Below are 12,283 nucleotides of genomic sequence, written 5' to 3' on the forward strand. Positions count from 1 at the left end.
ATCCTCCCTCCCCCTCCCTCTCTCCCTCCCTTCCTCCCTATAGCATATTATCTCCTTCCTTCCTTCTTTCCTTCCTACAGCATATTATCCCCTTCCTTCCTCCCTCCCTTCCTCCCTATAGCATATTATCTCCTTCCTTCCTTCCTTCCTTCCTTCCTTCCTTCCTTCCTTCCTTCCTTCCTTCCTTCCTTCCTGGTGGTGGTGGTGAGAGTGAAGCCAATATATTTATACATAAAGATTGATGCGTTTTCAAAATGAGCATTCTTCTTCTCCTCCTCCTTATTCTTCTATTTTGCCCCCCCCTCGCTCTCCGGGTGTATTAACCTCAGAGACCCAGCCGGGGAAAACAAGAGTTTCCAAGATCGCCCGCTGGGGTCAAGAACAATCATTAGCTTTTCGGTCAAGGCAGAATGAACCCCCATCTCCCTCCCTCCCTCTCTCTTCTTTGCCACCTTGCAAAAAAATAAATAAACAATAATAATGCAGAGGAGTGGGGGGGGGGAACCACTTTTTCCCTCTCCCCCTCCCACCCCACTCCTGGTTCTGACTTCCAGAGCTATCTGTCTCCAGCTGTGGGGGGCGTTGGAGAAGCCGATGAGATCAAGTTGAAGGGAAAATAAATGGACTGATTTTGCACTAGCCTTTTGTTCCCGGATTCTTTCGCAGGGGTTTTTTTTCCCCCAAAGGAGACAAAACACGCACTTTTCTTCCATTTTTTTTAAAAAAAATAATAATATTCTCAGCTCGGCTCACATTTAAAAGCCGTTCAAGAGGGAAAGCAACAATTCAAAGTGTTGGTCATCACCTATAAAGCCCTTCATGGCATGGGACCAGAATATCTCCGGGACCGCCTTCTGCCGCACGAATCCCAGCGACCGGTTAGGTCCCACAGAGTTGACCTTCTCCAGGTCCCGTCGACTAAACAATGTTGTTTGGCGGGACCCAGGGAAAGAGCCTTCTCTGTGGTGGCCCTGACCCTCTGGAATCAACTCCCCCTGGAGGTTAGGACTGCCCCCACCCTCCTTGTCTTTTGCAAACTCCTCAAAACCCACCTCTGTCGTCAGGCATGGGGGAATTGATTCCCCTGGGCCGTTCCCATTTTATGTATGGTTTGTATGAGATGTATGATTGTTTTTTATATTAAGGGTTTTAAATTGTTTTTAACTATTGGATTTGTACTGTTTTGCTGTTGTGAGCCGCTCCGAGTCTTCGGAGAGGGGCGGCATACAAATCTAATAAATAATAATAATAGTAATAATAATAATAATAATAATAGTAATAATAGCAATAATAATAATATGGGTATCGGAGGCGGGGGAGTTTAGTTTGGAAAGGGTGTAAAAGAAAAGCATGGGGTCGAGCCTCCAGAGGCTAAGGCAATCTATCCGGATAACGCTGGTTGCTTTGCAGGTCGTTCCAGCCTTAGTGACCTGTTCTGTCGGGCTCTCTGGTAGACTCCTCCTAAAAATTCACAGGTAAAAATTTCAGACACACACATGTTTGAAAATTCAAAACAATGTTCTTTATAATGAAAATTCACTTAAACCAAGCCCTCTTTTGGGATAGCAAAGAGCACTCGTCTCCAAACAAACTGGTAATTTGTACAAGTCCCTTATCAGTTCTGTGATACTTAGCTGGCAGCTGTGAGGCAATTCACAGTCCTTCTTCTTTCACAAAGTGACACACACTTGGCTCTGGTTGAGTTTCAAAGCGGGGAAAAAGCAGCACACAAAAAGTCAAAGTCAGTAAAGCAGTCACAAAACACAATGATCAGATAATCCTCCACAATGGCCAAACCCACAGGCTGCTCTTTATAGCAGCCTCACTAATGACTGTGGGTGTGGGAGAGACATCCACATGCTGCAGGCCTGTTTTGCCCCCGGTGGAATCTGCTGATGAAGGCTCCTCTGACCAAGAAGACATGAGTGACAGGGAGGAGGAGAGTGGGGCAGACAGCTCAGAAGGAGATCAGTTATCTAGCTCCTCCTTGGATTCAGAACAAGAGTTAATGATACAGCCACGCATGCGGAGAGCGATGCATAGGCAGCAACAACTGAGAGATTATTATAAAAGAAAATGAGGCCACCTGTGGTTGGGTGGGGCTGTGGTCATTAGTGAAGCTGCTATAAAGAGCAGCCTGTGGGTTTGGCCATTATGGAGGATTATCTGATCGTTGTGTTTCGTGCCTGCTTTACTGACTTTGACCTTTTGTGTGCCGATTTTTCCCCACTTTGAAACTGAACCAGGGCAAAGTGTGTTTCACTTTGTGAAAGAAGGACTTTGAATTGCCTCACAGCTGCAAGCTAACTATCACAGAACTGATCAGGGACTTGTAAAAATTACCAGTTTGTTTGGAGACCAGTGCTCTTTGCTATCCCAAAAGAGGGCTTGGTTTAAGTGAATTTTCATTATAAAGAACATTGCTTTGAATTTTCAAACGTGTGTGTGTCTGAAATTTGTACCTGTGAATTTTTGGGGGGATTCTACCAGAGAGCCCGACAGAACAAAATATTTGACATTTTTGGCATAGGACCCTCTCATAATACCAAGCACACACAAAAAAAATTCTGGTGTATATTCTACTGTTATATTTCTTATTGGTTGCAACCAGTTACTCAATTTTTCCCCAATATTTTTTCATCTCATGTTTTTCTTTCATTTCCCTCTTTTAGAATCACCCTCCTTCCTCTATCTACAAAAAGACCAAAGACCCAGCCACAGCTCCAGATTCTCCCGATGTCTTAGAGATTGAATTCAAGAAAGGTAAGAAGATTGACCTCTTTACCTTATTTATTTATTTATTTCCAATATAAATTGAAAGTTAAAGAGAATAAAAACATGTAGTAGTAAATATCAGGGAAAGGATAGAAGAAAAGATATGAGAATAGAATACGTCAATGAAGAGTAGAGGAAAGGATATATGAAAGGGAGAAAAGATATATGAGATAAAGGAGAGACAATTGGACAGGGGATGGAAGGCACCCTGGTGCACTTATGTACGCCCCTTACTGACCTCTAAGGAACCTGGTGAGGTCAATCGTGGATCGTCTAAGGGAGAAATGTTGGGGGTTGACACTATTGAGTAATGAGTTCCACGCTTCGACAACTCGATTGCTAAAGTCATATTTTTTACAGTCAAATTTGGAGCAGTTGATATTAAGTTTGAACCTGTTGCGTGCTCTTGTGTTATTGCGGTTGAAGCTGAAGTAGTCATTGACAGACAGGACGTTGCAGCCTATGATCTTGTGGGCAATACTTAGATCATGTTTAAGGCGTCGTAGTTCTAAGCTTTCAAGACCCAGGATTGTAAGTCTAGTTTCGTAGGGTCTTCTGTTTCGAGTGGTGGAGTGAAGGGCTCTTCTGGTGAAGTATTGTTGGACATTTTGGAGGCTGTTGATGTCCAAAATGCGGTGTGGGTTCCAGACAGATGAGTTGTATTCGAGGATGGGTCTTAGAAACCTAGAAGATTGACGGCAGAATAAGACCTCATGGTCCATCTAGTCTGCCCTTATACTATTTCCTACATTTTATCTTAGGATGGATCAATGTTTATCCCAGGCAGGTTTAAATTCAGTGACTGTGGAGTTACCAACCACATCTGCTGGGAGTTTGTTCCAAGCATCTACTCCTCTTTCAGTCAAATAATATTTTCTCATGTTCTTCTGATCTTTCCCCCAACTCACCTCAGATTGTGCCTCCTTGTTCTTGGGTTCACTTTCCTGTTGGACCTTATTTAACCCTTATTCCACGCAACATCCCAATCTCAACCTTTCCTTGGCTGCCTTCAAAACCCACCTGTCCATGTCCAAGAATGTTTGCTCAATAAAGTCGGCAAAATGAATGAATTTAGGGGGGGGGCGAAAGGCAACCCACCCCAGGTTAAGATAACGATTTTTAAATTGCTCTTTTAAATATTGCTTTGCATTTGCCGTAAGCCGTCCAGAGCCCTTGAGGAGCTGAGCAGCATATAAATTAGATGAATAAATAAATACAATAAATAAACTCAAGAAGCTTTGTTGAATAATCGCCGGTGGGTATTTAGAGAATCAAAGACACGTTACTTGCTCGGCACGCGATGAACCTAGCAGGGCTAAATTATTTTAACTTTTCTTCCTTTCTGGTTGCGTGTCCGTTTAGCACGCAAAACAAACCAAGGTTTGGCCACCTTTTAGGATGCAAGCTCAAAGGATGAGTTCATTCAATCTTGGGTTTAAGGAGCTTGTATCACCCCAAACTCTTTCCTCCCACTTTTCTCTCTCTCTCTTTCTCTCTTTAGCCTGCGCTTCCATTCGGACTCCACCTCTCAGTTCATTTATTTGAAGTCCTAATTTAATTATGAACTCTTCTCAAAGGGATAAGCAGCTTTGGCAAACAATGCCCCGTTCTCCGCTGCCGGCCCGGTGTCAAATGGCCCCAGGAAAGCTGGCAATTCCACCCAAGACAAGCAGATGAGCTAAGGAGGGTCATCCCCCTCCCTCTCTTCCATCCAAATGAGATTTAAGGCTCATTAAGGGGGGAGAAACACTTCTATTTAATTGTCATTTGCAACCAAATTGATAAACTCTCTCGCACGCCTGCGAGAGTTTCCACCCCCCTGCCTCCCTCCCTCCTTCCTTCCCTTCATTGCAAAGTTTCCCCTTCATTGCAAAATTTAATTTATTTTTTTTAAAATTGCAAAGTTACATTTATTTTTTTTAAAATTGCAGTTACATTTATTTTTTTTAAATTGCAAAGTTAAATTTATATTTTTTAAATTGCAAAGTTTCACCTTTTTTGCATTCTTTGCAAAGTTAAATTTATTTATTTTTAAATTGCAGTTTCCCCTTCTTTGCATTCTTTGCAAAGTTAAATTTATTTATTTTTAAATTGCAGTTTCCCCTTCTTTGCATTCTTTGCAAAGTTAAATTTATTTATTTTTAAATTGCAGTTTCCCCTTCTTTGCATTCTTTGCAAAGTTAATTTTTTAAATAAAAGATTACAAAGTTTTCCCTTCTTTGCATTTTTTCAACATTAAATTATTATTTTTTTTAAAAAAATTGCAAAGTTTTCCCTCCTTTGCAAAGTTAAATTTATATTAAAATATATATCCTGGGTTTCTGGGTTTTGAAGTGGAGGGTCAGGGAGGGGTGTGTGCGTATATATATATATATTTTCCACCTCCCCTCCAGACGCAGCGGGATTTGTCATGAGGACTAGAAAAGCGGCTATTGAGGGCCGATTAGCCCCCAAAGTAAAGCCTTCTATGGAAATCAGGAGGGCAGATGGAAGACAGATTAGCCAGCAAAAAGGGCTGCCTTGCCTTCGGGTTTTGTGGGGGTCTTTTCCAACCCCCCCCCCCCCAGCTGCCCTACCAAGGGATCTATCTATGCCTTGTTTCCGCCTTACATTTATTGCTCATTTCATCCTGCTTGGAGAAGGGAGGGTTGGGTGGGCGGGGGGCGTGGGGGCTGTGTCTTTCTCTTTTCCCCATTTGGAGGGGGGGTTGTTGCACCCCTCTTTTCCACCCCCCACCCCACTTGTCACCCAAAAGAGAAAGGTGTGATAATTAATTCATGGAGCCCATCCTTCATCCCCAAGTTTAGAATGGGGCCCTATTCATCCATCCTGGCAGGCGGATAACTAAGAACATAGATAGGATTTGTCCCGCCGAGCCATTACAGGGGCTGTGGGTGGCAAGGGGGGAGGAGGAGGAGAAGGGGGAAGGGGGGTCCCTCTCTCACCCCCCCCCCTTTCAGCCGGTCCAGGGCCCCCTCTCGACTGGTGGAACAGAAGGTGCCCCGTCTCCAAACAATTGTCAAGCATGAAATTTAATTAGTCGGAGACTTTGCTACTTGTTTCCATCTCTCTTTCCCCCCCCCCACTCCTTAAAATAAAATAAAATAAAATAAAGGCAGCAATGGGATGGGGGAGGAGGGCTGGTGGGAGATGGGAGTGGGATGGGGGGGGAATTGATGTGTTTGATTCCCCCCAACTGTCTTTTCGCTGATTTATGGAACTTTTGTAATGTACAAGGGTCTGTCTCTCTTTTCCTTCTCTTTCTCTCTCTCTCTCTCTCTGTCTCTCCCTCTTTTTCTCTCACTTTCACACTCTTTTCCTTCTCTTTTTCTTTCATTCCCTCTCCCTCTTTCTCTCTCTCACTCTCAGTCTCTTTCTTTCTTTCTCTTTCTTTCTCTCTCTCTGTCTGTCTCCGTCTCTCCCTCTTTCTGTCTCTCTTGCTCTTTTTCTCTCTCTCAGTCTGCCTCTCTTTCTCTCTCTCTGTCTTTCCCTCTTTCTTTCTTTCTCTCTCTCTCTCTCTTTCTCTCTCTCTCGGTCTCTCTCCCTCTTTCTCTCTCTCTCTCTTTCCCTCTCTCTCACTCTATCTCTTTTTCTTTCCCTCTCTGTCTGTCACTCCCTTTTCTTTCTCTCTCTCTATGTTTCTCTCTGTCTTTCCCTCTTTCTTTCTTTCTTTCTCTCTATTTCTTTTTCTTTCTCTCTCTTGATCTCTCTCCTTCTCCCTCTCTCCCTCTCTCATTCTATCTCTTTTTCTTTCTCTCTCTTGCTCTTTCCCTCTCTCCGTCTCTGTCTTTCCCTCTTTCTCTTTCTCTCACTCTCTTTCTCTCTCTCTCTGTCTCTTTTTTCTCTCTCTGCGTTTCTCTCTTCCTCTCTTTCCCCCTGCTTCTCCCCCCCTCTTTTTCTCTCCCCCCCCCAGCTCTCTCCTGTGTACCCCTCACATCTATTTAAATGTCTTTGGAGCAAAGCCGCTTAGCCACACTTTTGTGAGAAGTTATCTGGAGTCCATATCTGTCATGTCTATTTAACAGCTTCGGAAGGAGGTTTTCAAGAGGCTCTTTTGACGTTAATAAGCAGATTCCAGGCCTGGGTTCTCGGCCTTACAGGCACCACCCAAAAAGGAGTGAAATGTGCCCCTCGCTGGGCCAGACCCCTGCCTACCCCCACTTTGGGGCTATGCTAAAGTTAGTTTTCCAAGAGATTATGGGTGCTCTCTGAGCTTTGCAGGCGTTTCATTACCCAACTAGGCAACAGCATCAGTGCTAGAAGGGAATAGGATTTTTAGAGAGGAGGAGGAGGAAGAGGAGGGGCTGTGGCGCCCTTAGTGCATTCTGGGCTTGGGTGTTTTCTTGCATTTTATGACCCAACTTCTATACTGCTGCATAGAGCACCAGTGAGTCCACATTTGGAATACTGTGTTCAGTTATTATTATTTATTAATTCAATTTTTATGCCGCCCTTCTCCTTAGACTCGGGGCAGCTTACAACATGTTAGCAATAGCACTTTTTTTGAACAGAGCCAGCCTACTGGTCAATGACTACTTCAGCTTCAACTGCAACAACACAAGAGCACGCAACAGATTCAAACTTAATACGAACCGCTCCAAACTTGACGGTAAAAAATATGATTTCAGCAATCGAGTTATCGAAGCATGGAACTCATTACCGGACTCAATTGTGTCAACCCCTAACCCCCAACATTTCTCCCTTAGACTCTCCACAATTGACCTCTCCAGGTTCCTAAGAGGCCAGTAAGGGGCGTCCATAAGTGCACTGGTGTGCCTTTTGTCCCCTGTCCAATTGTCTTTCCTTTCTTTCACCTATCATATATATTCTCTTCCTTTCATATATCCTCTCCTCTAAGTTCACTTTTACCCTTATATATATTATCACATGTCTATTTTTCTTCCTATGTATTTGTGTATTGGACAAATGAATAAATAAAATAAATAATATTGCCCCAAGAATCCGGGTCCTCATTTGACCCACCTCGGAAGGATGGAAGGCTGAGTCAACCTTGAGCCGGTGATGAGATTTGAACTGCTGACCTACAGATCTACAGTCAGCTTCAGTGGCCTGCAGTACTGCACTCTACCTGCTGTGCCACCCTGGCTCTCTGGAGTTCTGGAGACCTCACCTCCAAAAGGACCTCACCCCTGGAAGTGGTGTTGGAAGAAAACATCAGCGGGAAAAATCGTATATTAGAAAAGGAGGCCTGTTTTAAATAGGATTTCCGGTTCTCTTCCCAATCGGATTCCAAATGATCTTCCCAATTATTTTTTTTACAGTAGATTATCAATTTTTTTTACAATCATATTATCAAAAACAAAAATGGTCGAAAGACTTAAGCATAAAACGTACCAGGAAAGACTTCGTGAACTCCATCTGTAGAGTCTGGAGGACAGAAGGGAAAAGGGGGGACATGATTGAAACATTTAAATATATCAAAGGGTTAAATAAGGTTCAGGAAAGAAATATTTTTAATAGGAAAGTGAACACAAGAACAAGGGGGCACAGTCTGAGGTTAGTTGGGGGGAAAGATCAGAAGCAACATGAGAAAATATTATTTGACTGAAAGAGGAGTAGATGCTTGGAACAAACTCCCAGCAGACGTGGTTGGTCAATCCGCAATCACTGAATTGAAACCTGCCTGGGATAAAAATATGTCCATCCTAAGATAAAATACAGGAAACAGTACAAGGGCAGACTAGATGGACCAGGAGGTCTTTTTCTGCCATCAATATTTATTTATTTATTTATTTAGTCCAATACACAATCAGGGTTTTAGTGGGTATATATCTATATACACATAGTAAAATACATGATGAAGGTTATAGAGGAGATACTCATAGTAAAATATATCTAAGAAAGAAAAGAAGATATAGGAATAGAACATATCAATGGAAGAATAGAAGAAGAAATATAGGAATAGAAGAAAGGTATAGGAGATATAGGAGAGCAATAGGACAGGGGACGGAAGGCACTCGAGTGCACTTGTACTCGCCCCTTACTGACCTCTTAGGAATCTGGAGAGGTCAACCGTAGATAATCTAAGGGTAAAGTGTTGGGGGGGTTGGGGATGACACTATGGAGTAATGAGTTCCACGCTTCGATAACTCGGTTACTGAAGTCATATTGTAGGTTTCTATATTGCCATGTAACTTGGTAGTATCATCAGTGCTAGAAGAGTGTTGGGTTTGATTTCTGTTTACATAGGAAGCAAATCACCATGTAACTGTATGGGCCCTATGTGGTAGGGCAGTGTTTCCCAACCTTGGCAACTTGAAGACATCTGGACTTCAACTCCCAGAATTCCCCAGCCAGCTTTTGCTGGCTGGGGAATTCTGGGAGTTGAAGTCCAAATATCTTCAGAGCACCAAGGATCCCAGAATAATCTACATTTCCCCCCCTTCCTTTCCTGGCAGGTGTGCCCGTGAAAGTCACAAATATGAAGGATGGGGAAGTTCACCAGATGTCCCTGGAGCTCTTCATTTACCTGAATGAAATCGCGTAAGGATTCCTCCCCCCCCCAAAAAAAATCCGAGCAATATTTACCTAGAATGATTGACAGCATAAGACAAACATATGAAGAACGGTTGCAGGAACTGGGTAAATGTCTAGTTTAATGAAAAAAAGGACCAGGGGAGACAGGATAGCAGCCTTCTAATATCTCTCAGGGGTTGCCCCAAAGAAGAGGGAGTCAAGCTATTTTCCAAAGCACCTGAGGGTAGAACAAGGAGCAATGGGTGGAAACTAAACAAGGAGAGAAGCAACTTAGAACTAAGGAGAAATGTTCCTGACAGTTGAGAACAATTAATCCGTGGAACAGCTTGCCACCAGAAGTTGTGAATGCTCCAATACTTGATTGATTTTTTTAAAAATTGGATTTGTATGCCGCCCCTCTCCGTAGACTCGGGGCGGCTAACAACAGTAGTAAACAGCATATGACAATCCAATATAAACAGTTAAAAACCCCTATTGTAAAACCAACATACATACAAACATACCATGCATAAAATTGTAAATGCCTATTGGGAAAGAGTATCTCAGTTCCCCCATGCCTGGCGGCAGAGGTGGGTTTTAAGAAGCTTACGAAAGGCAAGGAGGGTGGGGGCAATTCTAATCTCTGGGGGAAGTTGGTTCCAGAGGGTCGGGGCCGCCGCAGAGAAGGCTCTTCCCCTGGGTCCCGCCAAGCGACATTGTTTAGTTGACGGGACCCGGAGAAGACCCACTCTGTGGGACCTAACTGGTCGCTGGGATTCGTGCAGCAGAAGGCGGTCCCTGAGATACTGGAAGTTTTTAAGAAGATGTTAGACAACCATCTGTCTGAAGTAGTGGAGGGTTTCCTGCCTAAGCAGGGGGTTGGACTAGAAGACCTCACAGGTCCCAATTTTGTTATTCTATTCATCCTTTGAGCTTCGGCTCGTGTATGTTGCTCCCTTATTGTGCAGTTCCAAAAAATACTAATAACCAACATGTCTTGTTTACTTTTCCCCTTCAGTGGCAAGCATGGAGTCGGGCGTATCGACATTGTGGAGAATCGGTTTATTGGGATGAAGTCAAGAGGTAATTGTTTTCTTTGATGGACATTTCCAGTGGCTGTAATGCACACTCTATATAGCAAGAGTCTCCAAACTTGGCAACTTTAAGACTTGTGGACTTCAATTCCCAGAATTCTTTCTGGGAGGCTGGCTGGGGAATTCTGGGAGTTGAAGTCCACAAGTCTTAAAATTTATCAAGCTTGGAGGTAACACCCCCTCCCAAATCTATAACTTCATCAATCAATCTTTTGTTCCGGTTGTGTAGGACACATTAACTCTAGATTAACCGTGTAGTTTGGGTTAATACAACATCCTAACCCAGAGTGGCTTTCATAGTCTGTGGTTCATGGGAACGTTAACCAACCAATACATTCTTTGGCTTGCAAAACAAGTTGTCTTTAAATTTGATGGCTGATATTCAAAACTGGACCACGGACGTGCACAAGATCAATGGAATAGAATAGAACAGAACAGAACGGAATAGAATATTAGAAAGAGTAGAGTAGAGGTGGAGGTGGAGGTGGAGTGGAATAGAATAGAATAGATATTGGAAAGAATCGAATAGAATTCTTTATTACCCAAGTTGATTGAACGCACAAGGAATTTGTCTTTGGTGCAGATGCTCTCAGTGTACATAAAAGAAAACGATTGTCATAGGGGTCAAATAAGCAATGAAGAAACAATCAATATTAATAAAAATCTTAAGGATACAAGCAACAAGTGACAGTCATACAGTCATCAGTGAGAGGAAATGGGTGATGGGAACCATGAGAAGATTAATAGTAATAATGATGCAGCCTTAGCGACTAAATTGACAGTGTGGAGGGAATTATTTGTTTAGCAGAGTGATGGCGTTCGGGGAAAATTATTCTTGTGTCTAGTTGTCTTGGTGTGCAGCGCTCTGTAGCATCGTTTTGAAGGTAGGAGTTGAAACAGTTTATGTCCAGGATGCGAGGGGTCAGTCAATATATTCACAGCCCTCTTTTTGACTCGTGCAGTCTACAGGTCCTCCATGGAAGGCAGGTTTATCTCTGGGTGGAATATCTCCATGGAAGTTAAGAGGAGCCCTTACCAACGATCAAATTTTAAGTAGCCCTCATTGTCTGGAGCGGAATGTGCATAGTTCCTCCATCCCCAGTCCACCTCTTTCTCTCTCTCACTTCAATCTTTCCTAGCAGCAATTACAGCCCGATTGAAATATACTGAGCTTTGCCTCCTTGTGACACCACTGTTCCTTCTTCTTCTTTTTATTACTATAAACACAGAGAAACGCAGTTGACACGCCAAGTGGCAGAGTGACACTTTTGAAAAGATCTCTTGTCTCTTGCATAGTAACACAAGAAGGCCTGCTACCCTTCCCTTCTTTCTCTGGGCTGTGATTTGCACTTCGCCTGTCAGGGGAGAAGGGAGTTTATATATATATATAACTCCAAAATATTACTTTGGCTTCCAAACTGCCATCTTTTCAGCGTTGGGTTTCCTGTCAACCGATCGAGCAAAAATGGTTGAGAGAGAGAGAGAGAGAAAGAGGGAGGAAGATGGGAAAAGAGGTGCCCTGTATTTTCATTTATTTTTTCCTGAGTAAAATTACTGGTAGGGGGCGAGGGAGGGAGTTGGAGATGCGTAAAGGAGAGGGGGGGAAATGAAGTAAGGCTTAGACATCAGTTCGATGCTAAAACACCTGCTTTTTTTATCAGCCTAAATTAACTTTAACATCACTAGAGGAAGAGAAAGAAAGAGATGGAGATGATGGAGATAGATAGATAATAGGATAGATAGATAGATAGATAGATAGATAATATATAGATAGAGATGGATAGAAAGAGAGAGAGAGAGATGGAAAGAGAGAGAGGTAGAGGAGAGAGAAAGAGATGGATGGATAGATAGATAGATAGATAGAAAGATGGAGAGAGAGAGAGATGGAGAGAGAGAGAGAGGTAGAAGAGAGAGAGAGAGATGGATAGATAGATAGA

General features: G+C 43.0%; 1 protein-coding gene across 1 annotated transcript in view; it reads left to right on the plus strand.

Annotated features, from left to right (window-relative positions):
• ASS1 (argininosuccinate synthase 1) overlaps window positions 1-12,283 on the plus strand; it is a 61,685-nt gene that overhangs the window by 28,094 nt on the left and 21,308 nt on the right. Inside the window, exons 9-11 of the mRNA XM_070758652.1 lie at window positions 2,673-2,763; window positions 9,195-9,279; window positions 10,271-10,335. Coding sequence (XP_070614753.1) covers window positions 2,673-2,763; window positions 9,195-9,279; window positions 10,271-10,335 — 241 coding nt within the window. The remainder of the gene's footprint in view (window positions 1-2,672; window positions 2,764-9,194; window positions 9,280-10,270; window positions 10,336-12,283) is intronic.

This window comes from Erythrolamprus reginae, chromosome 8 (genome assembly GCF_031021105.1).
Source record: "Erythrolamprus reginae isolate rEryReg1 chromosome 8, rEryReg1.hap1, whole genome shotgun sequence".
In the NCBI taxonomy this organism is placed as follows: Eukaryota; Metazoa; Chordata; class Lepidosauria; order Squamata; family Dipsadidae; genus Erythrolamprus; species Erythrolamprus reginae.